We start from the raw sequence: 20,580 nt of genomic DNA on the forward strand, positions 1-20,580 counted from the left end.
GGCTATGCTCCCACAATTAGTATTTAGTGAGTTTTTGATATTACAAGTTTTCTTCAACATTTCTGAACTTGTGTAAATTAAGTTACTTGCGTTTTTATAGCATTTTTTAATTTGCATTTTTTTACATACATTTTTATCGCCTTTTGATGCTGCGTTTTTAGACTCTTTTTCATATGTCATTCTTTATGGGTATGTGCCCAGGATCTGGACATGCCTCTCCTGCAGGGCTGCGAGCGCTCTCCGCATGAGACCGTAGCAGTCCGTGCCCACAATCAAGGTTCAGGCCGCTGTGGATTTTCTCTGTTGTCCCTGGGGAGAACACTTGCGTCTATGCAGCATAAATTGACAGAGCGGGAAGTCGCACCGCAGGTCAGTTTATGCTGATCAGTGATCCCAACAACGATACAACCTGATAGGGATCGCTGGTAAGTTGCTAGGAGGTTGCTGGTGAGAGGTCACACAGTCAGACGCTCCAGCGATCCCACCAACAACCTGACCTGGCAGGGATCGCTGGAACATCGCTACACTGGTTGCTGGTGAGCTGTCACCAGCAACCAGTGACCAGCCCCCAGCCAGCAGCGACGCACTGAAGCGATGCTGCGCTTGGTAAGTAAGGTAAATATCGGGTAACCAACCCGATATTTACCTTGGTTACCAGCGCACGCAGCTACAGTGCAGAGAGCAGGGAGCAGCGCACACTGCTTAGCGCTGGCTCCCTGCTCTCCTAGCTACAGTACACATCGGGTTAATTACCCGATGTGTGCTGCAGCTACATGTGCACAGAGCAGGAGCCGCGCACACTGCTTAGCGCTGGCTCCCTGCTCTCCTAGCTGCAGTACACATCGGGTTAATTACCCGATGTGTGCTGTAGCTACACGTGCAGAGAGCAGGGAGCAGCGCACACTGCTTAGCGCTGGCTCCTTGCTCTCCTAGTTACAGCACACATGGGGTTAATTACCCGATGTGTACTCTGCTACACGTGCAAGGAGCAGGAGCCGGCACTGACAGTGAGAGCGGCGGAGGCTGGTAACGAACGTAAATATCGGGTAACCAAGGACAGGGCTTCTTGGTTACCCGATGTTTACTGTGGTTACCAGTGTCCGCAGAAGCCGGCTCCTGCTGCCTGCACATTTAAGTCCCCTTTACACACTGAGACTTTCTAGCGATCATGCTGCACAGCGGGAAACAAAGAACCAAAGAATGGTCCTGAACGATTTGTAGCGATCAGCAACTTCACAGCAGGGGCCAGGTCGCTGATGTGTTTCACACACTGCAATGTCGCTGGGGAGGTCGCTATTACGTCACAAAACTGGTGACGTTACAGCGATGTCGTTTGCGATGTTACAGTGTGTAAAGCCACCTTAACACACCTGCTACCCATTCACACCTGATACCGTGTAACACTAATCAGTCATGTGACACCGGGGAAGGAAAATGACTAATTGGGCACAATTTGGCCATTTTTACTTAACCCCTTAACGACCGCGGGCCGTAAAATTACGTCCTAAATGACCTAATCTTACTGCCCGCGGTCCTCCGGCGGCAGCATGCCGCGATCGGCACACATCTCAGCTGATTTTCACAGCTGAGATGTGTGCCTGCTAGGCACGAGCAGAATCGTTATCTGCTCGTGCCGATTAACCCCTTATATGGCGCTGTCAATACATGACAGCGCCATTATAAGCGCGATCGCGGTAAAGTTTTACTTACCGCCGAAACCGGAAGTCACGTGACGCGATCACGTGACTCCCGATAGTTGTCATGGTAGCACAGGGTCATGTGATGACTCCTGTACTACACATGAATTGGTTTCACTTTCGCTGTGCCCGGGGCACAGCAAAAGAGAAAGACAGCGTATCTGCTGTTTACAGCCTTCCAGCTGTGATCAGCAGATACTGCAGAGCGATCGGAATGCTAATCGCAATAGCCCCCTAGGGGGACTAGTAAAATAAAAAAAAAAGTTAAAAAATAAGTTTTAAAAAATTAAAAAAAAACAAAAAAACCTAAAAGTTCAAATCACCCCCCATTCGCCCCATTGAAAATTAAAGGGTTAAAAAAATAAAAAATATACACACATTTGGTATCGCCGCGTTCAGAAACGCCCGATCTATCAAAATATAAAATCAATTAATCTGATCAGTAAACGGCGTAGCGGCAAAAAAATTCCAAACGCCAAAACGACGTTTTTTTGTCGCCACAACTTTTGCGCAAAATGCAATAAGAGGCGATCAAAACGTAGCATCTGCGCAAAAATGGTACCGTTAAAAACGTCAGCTCGAGACGCAAAAAATAAGCCGTCATTGAGCCTAAGATCCCGAAAAATGAGAACGCTACGGGTCACGGAATATGGCGTAAAACGTGCGCCACTTTTTTCGGACAAACGTCCGATTTTTTTTTTTAACCCCTTATATAAAAGTAAACCTATACATGTTTGGTGTCTACGAACTCGCACTGACCTGAGGCATCACACCCACACATCAGTTTTACCATATAGTGAACACAGTGAATAAAATATCTCAAAAACCATAGTGCTATCGCACTTTTTTTGCAATTTTTCAGCATTTGGAATTTTTTTGCCATTTTCTAGTACACAATATGGTAAAACTGATGGTTTCATTTAAAAGTACAGCTCGTTCCGCAAAAAATGAGCCCTCACATGACCATATTGACTGAAAAATAAAAAAGTTACGTCTCTCAGAAAAAGAATGGCGAAGAAAAAAAACGGAAAGCGAAAAATCGGCCGGTCGTGAAAGGGTTAAAGGGTGCTTTACACGCTGCGATATCGCCAACGATATATCATCGGGGTCATGTCGTTAGTGACACACATCCGCCGCCGTTAGCAACATCGCAGCGTGTGACACCAAGGAGCAACGATCAACGATCGCAAAAACGGCAAAAATCGTTGATCGTTGACACGTTGCTCCTTTTCAAAATGTCATTGGTGGTGCATGCCGATGGTTGTTCGTCGTTCCTGCAGCATCACACATTGCTGTGTGTGACACCGCAGGAACGACGAACATCTCCTTACCTGCATCCACCGGCAATGAGCAAAGAAGGAGGTGGGCGGCATGTTACGGCCGCTCATCTCCGCCCCTCCTCTGCTATTGGCCGGCCGCTTAGTGATGCTACAGTGACGTCGCTATGACGCAGAACGCACCTCCCCCTTGAAGGAGGGATTGTTCGGCGGTCACAGCGACGTCGCTGAAAAGGTATGTGCGTGTGACGCTGTCGTAGCGAAAATGTTCGCTACGGCAACGATCACCAAATGTCGCACCAACGACGGGGGCGGGTGCTATCGCGTACGACATCGCTACCTATTGCTAGCGATGTTGCAGCGTGTAAAGCACCCTTGAGGGTGTACTCACTATTGTTGCTAGCTGTTTAGACATTAATGGCTGTGTGGTGAGTTATTTAGTGGCCACATTAAATTTACACTGTTTTTCACCCTTAGAAAGCAATGAGAAAGAGATAAAATGCTGCAAAAAAACACAATGGTGTTTGTCGCTGCAAATTCGCTGCGTTTTCAAGCGTTTTTGGTGAATAAATCTAATTTTATCAAATGTTCTGAGACAAAGCACAGATGCAATCTGCACCCAAAAACAATGTAAAAAAAAAGTCAAAGACACAGTAGAAACGGTGAAAAATGGATGTTTTAAATAGTGTTTTTACTGCTAAGGGGCGTAGGTTTTGGCTGCAGTGAAAAATGCAACAAAAATGATGACATAGCATTACATGGGTTTTCCAAGTTGGACAATTGTTTTTTCGTAGAAACGTGGAGTTTACTGTAAGCATATGAAGTCAAATATCATATCTCAAACCATATCTTCTGAGATTTCATGCTGTGATAGCCACATGTGGCCAAAGCGTCACAGATCTGCCGCGGCCTTTGGCCTCTTAGTATTGTGGGTAACACTGAGGTATTATCTTCAGTTCTTTGCAGCCACTAGCTATCACATCTGACCAGGGTTTTTGCTGCATGTCATTGTTGTAGTGCGCAAACCCATCTTAAAGCACCACTCAAGGGTTTGTTTTTTTATTTCACCTCTGGAGTGGTTATTTAAATCTAAATCCCCTGCCCCCAATATCCTACTCACTGAGCGGTGGCTTCATCCTTCTTTGGTGCCTCTCCAGTCTCGCGGTGCAGTTCATTATGTGTCCATAACTTCTGAGCGTCCAGAAGTCACGTCACAAGCGCTCAATGCATCTTTATGAGGCCCAAACAAGGCTCTCATAGAGGCACTTTGATTTGTGACCTCCACCGCACTCCATGAAACACTGGATCAGCGGCAGGTCACAAATCGCCAAAGACCGACGGTAGCAGCGCTGAAACAGAAGAAGCTGCTGGAGGGTGCGTATAAGACAAGGGGCAGGGGACTTAGATTTTAAAAAGCACTCCAGCTCTGAAATAAAAATAAAACGCTAGAGTGGTGCTTTAAGAAAAAATCCCACAAAATCCAACCCTTGATGCATCTTTCCACAAACCAGTGTTAATGCCCCAGAATAAGATTAAGTAGAGCGCTTGTGTCAAAACATGTCAAACTGTAAAATAAAATTAGGGAAATTAAATGGTTTAGAAAGAAATATGGTTAAAGAGAATATGTAATCAGAAAATTACATTGTTTTACAGCAGGTTTTTTTTATTATATGGGGGGGGGTTATTATTTAATTTTTGGCACTTTTTTTTTTTTTTTAAACACCAAACATAATTAGTAATCTTTGCATCTTAGTAATCTTAGGGGTACTTTGCACTTTGCGACATCGCTACTGCGATCTCGTCGGAGTCAAATCGAAAGTGACGCACATCTGGCGCCGGTAACGACGTCGCAACGTGTAAAGCCTAGAAGCACCGATTAAACGATCGCAAAAGCATCGAAAATCGGTGATCTGTGTAGTGTCGGTCATTTCCATAATTTCGCTGCTGCGACAGGTACGATGTTGTTCCTCGTTCCTGCGGCAGGACACATCGCTGTGTATGAAGCCACAGGAGCGAGGAACATCTCCTTACTTGCGTCCCGCCTGCAATGAGGAATGAAGGAGGTGGGCGGGATGTTTACGTCCCGCTCATCTCCGCCCCTCCGCTTCTATTGGCCACCTGCCGTGTGACGCCGCACAACCCGCCCCCTAAGGAAGTAGGTGGGTCGCCGGCCAGAGCGACGTCGTAGGGCAGGAAAGTGCGTGTGAAGCTGCCATAGCAATAATGTTCGCTACGGCAGCTATCACAAGATATCGCATCTGCAACGGGGGCGGGGACTATCGCGCTCGGCATCACTACAATCGGCTAGCGATGTCGCAGCGTGCAAAGTACCCCTTAGTAATTTTCACATTGGCCAAAGTGGCTTTTTTTTTGTAGACTCATACTTGTCTTTTCAGGAAGAATTTACAGCAACGGTGCACGAACTTTTTCGGTCTAAGGGTCACATTTTTATACTGAACCAATTGAAAGGGCCACAAAAAAATGTATAAGGTTATTTATGAATACATCTTCAGAACCAGGTTTTGATTATTTGTGAAAGATTCTGAGAGTTTCTGCTTCAAAAAATCAATGTGAACACAAAACCTTAAATTGACTTTTGGGAGCAGAAACTCAATAAAATCCGCCTCATAATCTCCAAACTAAATTTTGAGCATTATTTCAGTTTTAACAAGTCAGTCAGTAAACGAACACATCACTTAGTTCAGTGATCAATTGCAGTTTTAGGTCAGCCCCATATACAAATGTATCACGTAACGGGTCAGACACATATACTATAGAATTGTATCATGTAAACGTGAAACTTCCAGTATGTCCTTAACTATGGTAAGAAGATTCTGGGAGTTGTTACTAGTCATCATCAGACAGCGGACCATAAGGAACCACAGTACTGATAAGACGCTGGCAGTATTACAAATAAACCTTTACATCCAGGTACAGTACCTTATAAACAACATCTCTTCTGATCGTTCCCATCCCTTTTGTCTTCACGTAGTATATTATGAGAATTCATGGCCAGAGCTGGTCTCTGCAAACTTCCTTCTTCTCTGTCTCTAGCAGCAATTCCCGACATGGTGCCCTGCCCTTTAAAAATAAAGGTATTATTATACTGCCTCACAAAGAAAGATATCTCCCATGCTAAACCCCTGATTAAATAATTGCACTTTACTGTGCTTCGTGAACAAAATATACCTTCCCCCACACTGCCCCTCTCCATATTATTCCCCCCACATTGCACCTCTCTGTAGTGTCCACCCCTCACAACTTCTTTCCATAATGTTGCCCCACACAGCTCCTCTCTGTAATATTACCCCCACATAACTCCTCTCTGTAATTTATAAAGTAGTTTTTCTCAATACAAAATATTTTATTTAAAAATGTTATAGAAAACACAAACAAGTGGTAGTCACACTAAAAAATGGATATTGTAAATAGTATAAGTTCCAATTTGTCCAAAGATATTAATGTAGCATATTATACATCCTATATTCCTTGGCCCTGGATACCAGGGACAAAGTAGGACTAAGTACAATATAAACAAATTGATGCAATTTAGATAGAGAACTGTAACACAGATACGGACAAAGCGACCTAATAAACAGACATAATGACCAAATATACAGGACTTATCTTGTGACTGTAACAAATATCCAATCAGGTACAAATGTCACATGAAATATAAAGCTGCGTAAGTATCGTTGGAGAAATTACAGTCCATCAAAGAATCCATGTGCCTATTAGTGCAGATGTCGCATATCAAAGTAAATCCGCTATGTGAAACAGTAGCTATCTATAATGGATGAAGTATGTCTCTGCCTCGACACGTTTCCCCAAGTAAATGGTTCATCAGGAGGCTACAAAGACAAGTGTAGTCTATCAGAGACCATACAGCCATGAGTATACATACAGAACATATAACATGTAATAAGGTCCACCAAGCAATGTGACGAAAGGAAATACAAACCCCTACATAGCAGTAATAATATGTACTTGCCCAAAAAGGATATCTTAGACATGCAAATCCATGATGCAATCCCCATAAAGATCAGCGGTGGTGCAGAGAATCCTGAACGATGTGATCCACAGCAGTCACAAAGGAGCATCATGGAGATGCATGTCAGATCCGGATATAAATAGTCCACAGCTACTAACACAGCTGTAATCAATAAAACTATTTTCTAATTACCGCCGATACTATGTAGCGTCCTGATAACATGAAAGGTGCATGCGCCACTACGGTGGCTGGGGTGGGGACATGTCGGGATAAAGTAACGAGCCGCACATTCGTGAACCTCTCACCAAACTACACCCAGACCTAGCTAGATAGCGGTCACGTGATGTGGGTATTTGCGGTTCACGCTGGAACACAAGGTTCGCGCAGGCGTACAAAGCTCGTAAATGAACTTAGTACCAAACGGGGATAGAAGACCACATAGGAAATGGTGCAGTGAGTTATAAACAGGTTAATATGTAAGTCTAATGGATATCCAAAGAGTTCCATTACTAAACTTAATTTCTCGCATATAATATATGCAATAAGGGTATAAATATCCCATAAAATATTGGGCACGTGTTAACCCGATAATGTCAGGCAAGATAAGGATGCATAAAATTATACCCCACAATGTGAGTATTCCCAGTTAAGGGAAAGTGTCTAGAAAGTATGGATTATAGGTTTAATATATCAATAAGTACCCGTAACATCTATGTGGGGAGAAAACATAAAATTTGTTTATATTGTACTTATTCCTACCTTGTCCCTTGTATCCAGGGCCAAGGAATATAGGATGTATAATATGCTACATTAATATCTTTGGACAAATTAGTACTTATACTATTTACAATGTCCATTTTTTAGTGTGACTACCACTTGTTTGTGTTTTCTATATGTCTAATAAAACATTTTGTATTGGGAAAAATTACTGTATGAATATAGAACAATTCCCTAGACCTCGAGTCATATATGATTAGTCCTCTCCGTAATTTATCCTCCACACAGCTGCTTTCCTTTATACTACCCCCACACAGCTCCTCTCCATAATATTCCATCCTACACAGTTCCTTTTTGTTATTTTTACCCTTACACAGCTCTTTTCCGTAATTCCCCCCTCACGTAGCTACTCGCCATAATCCCCCCCCAGATCGTTTTTGTAATTCACACACACACAGCTCCCCTCTATAAATTCTGCCCCCACACAGCTTCTATCCATAATTCCCCCTACACACAGCTCTTCTCTGTAATTCCCTATCCAAAGCTCCTCTCCATATTATCCCCCAGACACAGTGGCTCTCTGTAATATTCCCTCACATAACTCCTCTGTGCAATATTCCCCCCACACAGCTCTTCTTCATAATATTCCCACCACAGCTCTTCTTCATAATGTTACTCCTCACAAAGCCTCTCTCCATAATATTACCCCCACACTCAAAACTCCCCTCTGTAGATTCCCCAGCCTCCTTTAAAATCCTCTCCTTTGTTGTCCCATGAGGTCACAGTGTGGCGTAATGACCTCATCACGCTGCTGAATGCCGGGGCAGGGGCTGACGAGCGCTCCTTAGCTCTACCTCAGTTCTGGTGCCAAAGTGTTTAACTGTATTCGTGTCTGTAAGACAGAAACACAGGTAGATATAGATAGATGAGAACCGGATCTCCACGGGCCACACAACATCCTTCATAGACCGCATGTGGTCTGTTGTGCAGGCCTGGTTTACAGCAAGGTTTCAAATTATCAGAGGCCGGATTGCAATGGCAAATAACTCTTCTTTACACTGCTGATAACACAAGATCCACCAATCACACACAATAGGTGATGTCACAGCTAAATGGATTCAATAATAGCTAAATGAAATTATACAATTAACTAAAATGATAATGAAAAATACATGAAAATTAAAAAAATATATATAAAATGGCAAAAGATATTATCATCCTCTAACCAGACATCAAGAGCTGTACAATACAGTACATGATTTATACTCCTCTCTAGGGGCGGATATATAATTGATGCAATCTGTGCAGCCGCACAGGGTCCAGGAGCTTAGGGGGCACATTTATATACTGAAAGCAAGTGCCATTTTGCATTTTTATGAGTTTTTGGCTACAAAGGGCCCATATGCTGTTCTTGCACAAGTGCCCTCTTCTTTCTGTGTCCACTAGTGGTCAACCCATAGCAGGAGCCTGCAGACTAGACTTTGTATGCTGAAGCTTCATCTGGACTCAACTGTTCTTTGTCTAATTCTCTTATACCCCCTCCTAGCCCACTTCATGTCTTTGGGCAGAAAGCTAAGATTGGCAAAGATATTTCTCGAATCAAAATCATTATTAAAGTAACAATTTTTTATGTGACATTGAACCTGGCATTTCCTGATACCTTCCTTCTCAAAGGCTAACTCAATGCTAAAACTAAGAATATAAAAATGGTAGAATCAAATCAAGCCATTAAACTAACCCTTTCCTATATGTGGACAAAAAGTAGTATTTTAATCTGTTTTATGTTTTTCCTTTTTTTTTTTAGGATTGTGTACAGTTGAACCAGTACAAACTGCAGAGCGAAATTGGTAAAGTAAGTATACAAAAATGTTTGTATTTAGATTATTCTAACTCAATGAATAGGAGAAAATAATTTTTACATTCAGTTATGCGGCTGACATTAGTCACGTGGGATATCTTGATAACATTCTACACTATCTATTGGGTTTGCATTGAGTAATCAGTTGTTGGCCCAATTCCTCCGAGTATATTCCACTTGTATTTCAGTTTTGTTTTGTAGAAAGCAATCATCAATTTCGTGGTCCCTGTTGGTTAACTGGTTGAATGCCTCGATCTCAGTGTCTTTGCTAGAATAGTAAGTGTAGATGCTACTGTCCTACTGTTTATAAAACTCCATTGTGGAAAAAAGAAACCACTAGTAGGAAAGAAAGGTGATGAAAACACAAAGGCAGAGGCTCTGCAGAGTACAGCTTCTGGTTTAAATGTCATATACGGCCACAAGAACAATATGTGAACAGTTTATTCCTTACATGTTTTTATATGATGTAACAATTTCTAGAGTCCAAGATTCTTTTCGAATAATTTGGATTTCATCTTATGGATGGTCTAAGGCAGGGGTCCCCAATCTGTAGCTCAGGAGCCACATGTGGCTCTCAGGCCTGTGATGTGTGGCTCGCGGCTCTCTTCAAGGTTGGTGCATAAGCACCAGGTTTATCAAGACCAGGTCTCCAGTTGGTGACTTGTGAGTAGCCCTGCACAGAAGACCAAATCTGAATGGGGGTAAGGTAGGAACTCCTGGATCTTGATATACTGCCTTGATGTGATTTTTGTGGAAAAGCTTTGGCTGTCATTATACTGGTAATTGGGTCTCTGGGTGTCACTACTGTGAGGGGGTGGGTGCTGAATGTGGCTTGCGACCCTCTTTTAGAGCTGAGTGTGGCTTTCCTGGTCAGAAAGTTGGGAACCTCTGGTCTAAGGAGTAACGTTTCTACTTATGGAGAGCACCAAGTTGGAGACTTATAGGCCCTTCAATGCTCCTTTGGTAATTTAAGTAGGCAAATAGCCTCTTCAGACATAAAGAGGATAGAGCCTAGGGACTAGATAATAATCCTAAAATTCCATTTCAGCCATTGAAAGTAGCTCTTGATAGCCCGCTCCCTGCTGTCCATCAGCATGACATTGGCAGTCACGCCCCGTCAACAGAGCAGAGCAGCAGAAAAGCAGCTGCTCTGAGGTCAGCGGGAGTATTTAATTGCTGGCAGGACTAGTCCGTCACCAAGAACAGGCAGGCAGTTAGGAATTACCTTCATGTTAGTTCACATGCCCATAGTAAAAAAATAAAATGGTCAAGGAAAATCCATTTATGAGCTGTTACTTCCTCTCCTACCTCTGTCTCCTGAACTCATCATTTACAAATACAGCTAAAATCTATCTTGCTCAAGACAAAATAGGCTGCTAGCACATTAAGAGATCAGATTGCAGCTGCCTATTGAAGTCTATGAATGGGGGAGAGTGAAAGAAAGAGAGGCAGAGATGGTGCTGCATATTCCTGTGAATGTTTTATCTTACCCCAGCTGGATTCACAGTTACACTGTTCAGTAGAGCTATACAATGTCCTGCGTTCATTTGCTGCTTATAAACGTGCTACATAGACAAGAGAGACAGAATCCCTCATGAGATACCATAGTTGCTAGACTTCACCCAGTTGCTTAAACACTATATAAAATTAGAGTTGGATCATGCAGAGGGAAAAACTGGTAAAAATGCAGGATACGAGGTATATAATGGAATACACACATCAGGGGCAGACATATCATTAGAGCACTGTAAGGAGGCCCAAAAGCACCTTCAAATCAGCAAGCACAGACACATGAAGGAGCCCATATACTGTCCTTGCACAGGGGCCCTCTTCTCTCTGTATCCGCTAATGGGGACCCATATACTGTTCTTACACAGGGGCCCTATTCCGTCTATGTCTGCCAGTCGGGGCCTATATACTCTTACTGCAAAGGGGTTCTCTTCTGTCTGTGTCCTCCATTGGGGGCCCACATACTGTTCTTGCACAGGTGCCCTCTTCTGTCTCTGTTCGCCAGTGGGGGCCCATATTCTATTCTTGCACAGGGGCCCTCTTCCGTCTGTATCCACAAGTGGGGGCCCATATACTATTCTTGCACAGGGGCCATCTTCCATCTGTATCCACAAGTGGGGGCCCATATACTATTCTTGCACAGGGGCCCTATTCCGTCTATGTCTGCCAGTTGGGGCCTATATACTATTACTGCAAAGGGGTTCTCTTCTGTCTGTGTCCTCCATTGGGGGTCCATATACAGTTCTTACACAGGGGCCCTCTTCTGTCTGTATCCGCTAGTGGGGGCCCATATACTATTCTTACACAGGGGCCCTCTTCTGTCTGTGTCCGCCAGTGGGGGCCCATATACTATTCTTACACAGGGGCCCTCTTCTATCTGTAGCCACCAGTGGGGGCCCATATACTATTCTTACACAGGGGCCCTCTTCTGTCTGTGTCTTCCAGTGGGGGCCCATATACTATTCTTACACAGGGGCCCTCTTCTGTCTGTGTCCGCCAGTGGGGGCCATATACTATTCTTACACAGGAGCCCTCTTCTGTCTGTGTCTGCCAGTGGGGGCCATATACTATTCTTACACAGGAACCCTCTTCTGTCTGTGTCTGCCAGTGGGGGCCATATACTATTCTTACACAGGAGCCCTCTTCTGTCTGTGTCTGCCAGTGGGGGCCATATACTATTCTTACACAGGAACCCTCTTCTGTCTGTGTCTGCCAGTGGGGCCCATATACTGTTCTTACACAGGGGTCCTCTTCTGTCTGTGTCTGCCAGTGGGGGCCCATATACTATTCTTACACAGGGGCCCTCTTCTGTCTGTGTCTGCCAGTGGGGGCCCATATACTATTCTTACACAGGGACCCTCTTCTGTCTGTGTCTGCCAGTGGGGGCCCATATACTATTCTTACACAGGGACCCTCTTCTGTCTGTGTCTGCCAGTGGGGGCCCATATACTATTCTTACACAGGGGCCCTCTTGTGTCTGGATCCGCCAGTGGGGGCCATATACTATTCTTACACAGGGGCCCTCTTCTATCTGTAGCCACCAGTGGGGGCCCATATACTATTCTTGCACACGGGGCCCTCTTGTGTCTGGATCCGCCAGTGGGGGCCATATACTCTTCCGTCTGTGTCTGCCAGTGACACACGACCATCTTTTGCAGCTGTTTCACTTTAAGCATTGGGGTATTGGCATTTATGTCTTACATTTCTCTAATAATTTATGTGAAGAGATAAGATACAGGTATTATATCTCAAGTGTTTTATTTTACCTTTCAATTATCCATATTAGTGACATCGGAATGAAATCAGAAGCTAATATCCTTGCACTCAGGAATAATTAACATTCATTTATACTGTCTTATTTTCAGAGAAAAAAAACTAGTTTCACAAGACTGAAGCAGAACAAATCTGCATTTATGTCTTCTCCATCCCAAGGCATTACACATAATGCTTGTTTGCATCTTGTATCAAAATGAATTCATGAATAAAACAAGAACACGCTGTAATTCTGTCTGCTGTATTTTGAAGTAGATGGCTTGTTTGATGATTGTTGAGAAACAGACATATGAAGCATAGACCGACTCGCTGGCAGTGCGAGCTTTTCTGTCACATCATCTCCTTTTATCAGATGATGCCCTGTGATGGTAACAACATCTACGCCAGAGAACGGCTGAGAATATTAAGGTATTAAATAATGAAATTACACCAGGCTTCCTCCATTGTGTGATATGGTGGCGTATAATGCACCAGCCATTTACATTTTTATTTCATAAGTACTTCCTACCCCCAGACGAGTTTTAAGCCTTTAAGTCTGGGCCTATTTCTTACACAGCATGTACATGGGACTATCACCTGTACTCCTATGAATGTGACCATTAAAGGGAAGTTGTCATCAGATTTTTACTACCCCATCTAAGAGCAGCATAATGTAGAGGTAGAGATCCTGATTCTAGCGATGTATCACTTAATAAGCTGTTTGCCTCAATTATGATTAAATCATTGTTTTATCTGCTGCAGATCTACAGTTCTCTGAATGCTTAGCTCTGTATAACACCACTGTCATGGGTACCGGATGACAAACCTGGAACACCTAAGCTGACCCTTAGATTACATACCCTGTGCTGTACCTCAGCTCAGAGGTATGCTTGATGGTAGCAAGGTCAGAGTCACCAGCGTGTCCCTGACTCCTGTCCTAGCATTGATGGAATTCCCCTCCCTCACCTCCACCCGAGGGGTGAGCCGGGTCAGTAAATTCAAACCCCACAACCAGACACGGACAGGGAAAAGCGACAAATCATACACACGGCAATCACACACAAAGGGGAAACAACATAAAAGGAGGAAGTAAACAGATTATTCCATACCATACAACCAGCACACAACAAACTGCTGCAGCAAACACCAATGCTGCAGTCCACAAAGCAAGTCACATTGGCAAGATTCCAAATGAATGACACTAACCGGCACCCTCTACTGGAAGCAGAGGGTATATAACGGACCTGGGAGTGGTCCATACTGGAAACACCTGACCAGAAGTCAGAAGCAGCTGAAAGAAAAACTGACATTAACCCTCTCCTCCCCAAAGGAAAGTGAATTAATTTAATCAGCAGAGTCTCACAAGATAAAGTGAGACTCTGACCCAGAACCTGTCACTAAATTCTACAAGAGAGAGAAGACCATGACACCCACATACACCACTGATTGACAGCTTCCCTGTACACTGTGCATAGGCAGACTTTTTCCAATCAGTAGTGGGGCAGAGTTATACAGACCTCACGAATATGGAGGACTATATAGCAGGCAGCAGGTTTATTAGTCCTATAATGATAATCTCTTGATGATAAAACATCAGCCCAGTAAGTGACACAATTCTGCAATCAGGATCTCTGCCCCTACATTATGCTGCTCTCAGATTAAGTGGCAAAAACCTGGCGACAGATTCCCTTTAAACAGCATTCACTAAAGCTGTCTTGTTACAAGCCTGTTTGCAGCCCTGCCCTTTTTAACAAATCTTTCGGGCACATGATTTTGTGGCAGTTATTGATATATAAGTATTACAAGTTTTTCTCCTGCAATTTTAGCTCCGCTTTACTTACAGTTCTCCAATTCTCAAAATACCTGCTGATGGAGGTTTATGTGATCAGACCTGTCTATTGGCCTCCTCCAATTGAAAAACGGATTTCTTATTGCCTCCATTTGGTCTTATGGTATCATATGGTGGCAATACAGATGATATATGAGAAAATAATGGTAAAATATGAATCAAACCAAAGATAAACTGTACTATCAGCAGCAGCTTATTGATTGTTTCCTGATAGTAATAGCATATTACTTTTTCACTGTACAGCTTAATAAACTGATAAACTCTTTCACTACCTTTGACACACTATATGTCATGGTTGGGAATGTTCCACACATTTTGATTTACAGTTATGTCATGGCGATCATGCGGGCACATAAGCTATGCCCGCACGTTCACTGATGGAAGCCAGCTTAAGTGATAACCGAGACCCCTGCACCGCCCCTGACTGTTTAAACCCCTAAGTGCTGGTATCAATAGCGATTGCAGCTTTTAGGAGTCTAGGAGAGGGCATAAAAAATCATTGTAGGTTACCGATCATTGCCATGGCAACCCAAATTCAAATAATGACCTCTGGGTTTACCAGCTATGGTGGCCTCTTAGACCATGCCAGAAGCATGGTCTAAAAGGCATTCTGTCAGTGTCACCATGCATTACACCAGTGATCAGAGTAACAAAAGTTAAAGTCCCATCTAAGGACTAAGTAAAAAAAAAAAGTAATTTTAAAAGAATCCCAAAGATATTATAATACGTTATACTAATTAATACATTTATGTAAAAACAAAAATAAGCAAAAAAGTATTTATTTGGTATCGCCACATCCAAAATGACCTGATCTACAAAAAACATCACAAACTTCAGTGAACACCGTAAAACAAAAGTGGCAGAAAACTATGCTTAGTGCCAAAAAACAAGTGAAAAAAAAGCACAATCAAAAAATCGTATGTAAATATATCGCTGAAATGTCTTCTTTTGTTTAAAAAAACAAGCCACCATACAGCTCTCTCAGCATAAAAATAAAAAAGCTATACTGTAGCTCTCAGAACAGATCAATGCAAAAACATGAAAAATTGTTTTAATTGTGTAAAAGCAGCAAAACATAACAAAGTATATAAATGTGGTATCAGTGTAATCGTACTGACCAGAAGAATATAGCTTTCTTATCAATTTTACCACACGGTGAATGGTTTAAAAAGAGAATCCCAAAAAAAATTCCTGAATTGCTGTTTCACATTCGTTTTGCCTCCCAAAAATTGGAATGGATAGCGATCAAAAAATGTTATGCGCCAGAAAATGGAACAAATAAAAACGTCAACTAATCCTGTAAGAAACAAGCTATCACTTGACTTTTTCAGCACAAATTAAAAAAAATATAGGTCTCAAAATATGGCAATGCAAAAACTTTTTTTTATAAAAAAAAATAAAGCATTTTTAGTGTGTGATGCTATTCAAACATAAAAAGTTATAAATCTGGTATTGCTGTAATTCTATATACCCAAAGAGTAAAGATGTCTTAGTTATCACTTTTACTGCATGGTGACTGACTTAAACAATAAATAAAAGAAATTCTTCAGCTGCTGTTAATTTGTTTATGATGCTTTCCTAAATATCATAGCAAGGCTCGAATCACATTTATCCTGCGCTCTATGCTAAGCACTTATACCGGGGATTACTTGTAAATCTCTGAAACACATACTTTAGACAACGCCCCGAATGGAGGACTCCCTATAATGAGGGAAAAGGAGTAATTCGATGTTCGTCATTTTATCCATTAAAAGTGCGGTCAACGACAGTTTTGTGCACTTCTGAAAAGTACAACGCTGAACAGAGGTGAGACAGAGTTCAGAGTAATAGCAAACATGAAAAGAAATCTTTTGTAACCAGCTCACACGACTAGGCTTAGTCCAGGAGCGCAGAATGCCTCTCTGATCAAACATGAGTATCCATATAAAAAAAGTAGTAATTTCCAGGTTCTGGTTAAAACTTGACTGTATAAGAAGACTTCTTTAAAACATAAGGATTCCAAGATTATGACCACAAAAAGATTTTAGCTACGCGTTTCAGAAGCACTCCACTATCTTTTTATACTCTAGTGAATCCTGCGATTCTAAAATACACATCTCTGTACTGTTGCATTGATTGTCACATGACAGATACATCACAAAATAAATCACATGATAGAATGATTTTGTCATGGTTTCTCCTGTGCGTCTTGGATACAATAGGTGACTACTGCACTATAGATTCCGGATATGCTGAGCTGTCGGTATATTGATTGACATCTCAGTTGTCCAATCCAGTGCAGGGGTGTGCTGAGCTGTTGATGTGTTCAGTGACAGCTCAGTCGTCCAATCTGAGACTAGGAAATTCTGGGTTTTTCAGGTGTGCCTTGTTCGGTTTGATTGACCAGTTATTTAGCTGAGCAGTCAGTCCCAGAACACTGCCAGTCTTAAGGGTACTTTACATGCTATGATATCAGTACCGATATCGCTAACGAGCGTACCTGCCCCCGTCGGTTGTGCGTATCGGGCAAATCGCTGCCCGTGGTGCACAGCGTCGCTAACACCCGTCACACATACTTACCTGCCAACCGACGTCGCTGTTGCCGGTGAACCGCCTCCTTTCTAAGGGGGCGGTTCGTTCGGCATCACAGCGACGTCACTATGCGGCCGCCCAATAGAAGCGGAGGGGCGGAGATGAGCGGAGCTAACATTCCGCCCACCTCCTTCCTTCCTCATTACCGGCGGCCGCAGGTGCGATGTTGTTCCTCGTTCCTGCGGTGTCACACGTAGCGATGTGTACTGCCACAGGAACGACAAACAACATCGCTACTGACCAGACAACGATAAATGGTAAGTGAACGACCTCTCACAGACAAACGATTTTTGTCTCTTTTGCGATCGTTTAAAGTCGCTCATAGGTCTCACATGCTGCGATGTTGCTAACGACGCCGGATGTGCGTCACAAACACCGTGACCTCGACGATAAATCGTTAGCGATGTCGCAGCGTGTAAATGGCCCTTTAGTTTTTGCTTAGTTGTGCTAGTTTCCTATTGTATTTGTGATCTGGGAATTTAACTTTTGCTGCTTGACCATTAACTTTTGTTTGACTATCCTTTTGCCTTGTCCCTCTGCTCTGGTCTCTACCCTCCAGGTATTCTGACTCCGGACTATGACCTGATTACGCCTCTGCCCATCCCGTTAATGTCTGTGTAGTATCCTGGTACCTGAGCGCAGAACGCTTGACTGTCCTGTCTAATGACTTGTCCATGCAGTGACTAGAGACACAGATTTAGACATGTGTACAACAGGGAACCATGAATGTAAAAAGAAAAACCAAGCAGCGTATGGATAAAATAAAAAGACATGTAATAATAAAGAGTGATATCACTGTAGAAAATAGGAAAACATATTACTACAATAAAGTTAATAATTAGTGATCGGTGAACTCGAACATTTAAATTTCAGAGTCCGTACGAGACACCTAGTGTCCGTGCACAGACTATGAACACGGACGTCTCAGGGAAGTCAGTGTAACTGTTCAGGTTCGGCCTCCTGGATAAAATTAATTTTTAAAAAAGGAAGCAAAATGAGGATTAAAACAGGACAATTATTTACCAAGTTTCCGCACAGCTGTCACACTCACACTGTTTCTCGGTCCACTCATTAAATCTCTTGAATATTCACTGCTTCCCCTGCCCACCCTCTGTGACAGAATTTGTGATTGGTTGCAGTCAGACTGCCAGTATGCTAGCATTTGTAATTGATTGCCCTCACACTTCACCGTGTCAAAATAGGAAAATGAGTATTTTGATCACATGATACTTTTTATACATGTTGTCCTATTCCAAGCTGTATAGGCAACTACCAATTAAGTAAATCAGGTGATTTGCATCTCTGTAATCAGGAGGGGTGTGGTGTAATGACATCAACATCCTATATAAGGTGTGCTTAATTATTAGGCAACTTCCTTTCCTTTTGCAAAATGGGTCAGAAGAGAGATTTGACGGGCTCTGAAAAGTCCAAAATTATGAGATGTCTTGCAGAGAGATGCAGCAGTCTTGAAATTGCCAAACTTTTGAAATGTGATCACCGAACAATTAAGCGTTTCATAGCAAATAGTCAACAGGGTTGCAAGAAGGGTATTCGGCAAAAAAGGCGCAAAATAACTGCCCATGAATTGAGGAAAATCAAGCGTGAAGCTGCCAAGATGCCATTTGCCAGCAGTTTGGCCATATTTCAGAGCTGCAACGTTACTGAAGTATCAAAAAGCACAAGGTGTTCCATACTCAGGAACATGGCCAAGGTAAGGAAGGCTGAAAAACGACCACCTTTGAACAAGAAATATAAGATAAAACGTCAAGACTGGGCCAAGAAATATCTTACGTCTGATTTTTCAAAGCTTTTATGGTCTGATAAAATGAGAGTGACTCTTGATGGGCCAGAGGCTGGATCAGTAAAGGGCTGAGAGCGCCACTCTGACTCAGACACCAGCAAGGTGGAGGTGGGGTACTGGTATGAACTGGTATCATCAAAGATGAACTTTTAGGACCTTTTCGGGTTGAGAATGGAGTGAAGCTCAACTCCCATACCTACTGTTAGTTTCTGGAAGACAACTTCTTCAAGCAGTGGTACAGGAAGAAGTCGGTATCGTTCAAGAAAAACATGATTTTCATGCAGGACAATGGTTCATCACATGCATCCAACTACTCCACAGCGTGGCTGGCCAGTAAAGGTCTAAAAGATGAAAAAATAATGACATGGCCCCCTTGTTCACCTCATCTAAATCCCATAGAGAACCTGTGGTCCCTCATAAAATGTGAGATCTACAGGGAGGGAAAACACCTCTCGGAACAGTGTCTGGGTAGGCTGTGGTGGCTGCTGCACGCAATGTTGATCATAAACAGATCAAGCAACTGACAGAATCTGGATGGTAGGCTGTTGAGTATCATCATAAAGAAAGGTGGCTATATTGGTCACTAATTTTTTGGGGTTTGTTTTTGCATGTCAGAAATGTTTATTTCTAAATTTTTGCAGTTATATTGGTTTACCTGGTGAAAATATATAAGTGAGAGGGAAATATATTTGGTTTTTATTAAATTGCCTAATAATTCTGAACAGTAATAGTTATCTGCAAAAACAGATATCCTCCTAAGATAGCCAAATGTAAAAAAAAAACAACACTCTAACTTCCAAAAATATTAAGCTTTGATATTTATGAGTCTTTTGGGTTGATTGAGAACATAGTTGTTGATCAATAATAATAAAAAATCCTCTAAAATACAACTTGCCTAATAATTCTGCACACGGTGTAGTTGTCTGGGCCCCCGAAGTGGAGTGTAAAAATAAATAAATAATTGTAAAAAATGGCTTGGGTTCCCTTGTATTTTGATACCCATAGCAGATAAAGCAGACAGGTGTAGGCTTCAGCCCCCATCTGTGTGTGTTATTTTGGTTATGTATCAAAATACAAGGGACCCCATTCCAATTTTCTTAAATTATTTATTTAAATAATTTTTAAAAAATGGGCATGCGGTCCCCCCCAATTTTGATACCCAACCAAGATAAAGAAGACAGCTAGGGGGCTGGTATTTTCAGGCCTGGGAAGCCCATGGTTATTGGGCCCTCCCCAGCCTAAAAATAGCAGCCCGCAGCCACCTCAAAGTTGGCTCATCCATTAGACATGCCAATCCTGGCGCTTTACCCGAATCAGCCCAATTGCCCTGGTGTGGTGGCAGTTGGGGTAATATAAGGGGTTAATGACAGCTGTGATTTGTCAAAAAACCACACCTGTTATCAAGCCCGAGGTTAATAATCGGGAGGGGTCTATGAGACCTCCCCATCACATATGTGTAAATAAAAGGACATAAACACAAAACACAGACAAAAATCCTTTACTTAAAAAAACCCTCTTTCTCCAATTTATTAACTCCCAAAGTATTCCTGTAGGTCCG

At 42.6% G+C, this 20,580-nt stretch overlaps 1 protein-coding gene across 4 annotated transcripts in view; it reads left to right on the forward strand.

Annotated features, from left to right (window-relative positions):
- CAMKK1 (calcium/calmodulin dependent protein kinase kinase 1) overlaps positions 1–20,580 on the forward strand; it is a 445,750-nt gene that overhangs the window by 193,362 nt on the left and 231,808 nt on the right. For all 4 annotated transcript variants that reach the window (XM_075336377.1, XM_075336378.1, XM_075336379.1 and 1 more), the window contains one exon: positions 9,487–9,534. In XM_075336377.1, coding sequence (XP_075192492.1) covers positions 9,487–9,534 — 48 coding nt within the window. The remainder of the gene's footprint in view (positions 1–9,486; positions 9,535–20,580) is intronic.

Source organism: Anomaloglossus baeobatrachus, chromosome 2 (genome assembly GCF_048569485.1).
Source record: "Anomaloglossus baeobatrachus isolate aAnoBae1 chromosome 2, aAnoBae1.hap1, whole genome shotgun sequence".
Taxonomy (NCBI): Eukaryota; Metazoa; Chordata; class Amphibia; order Anura; family Aromobatidae; genus Anomaloglossus; species Anomaloglossus baeobatrachus.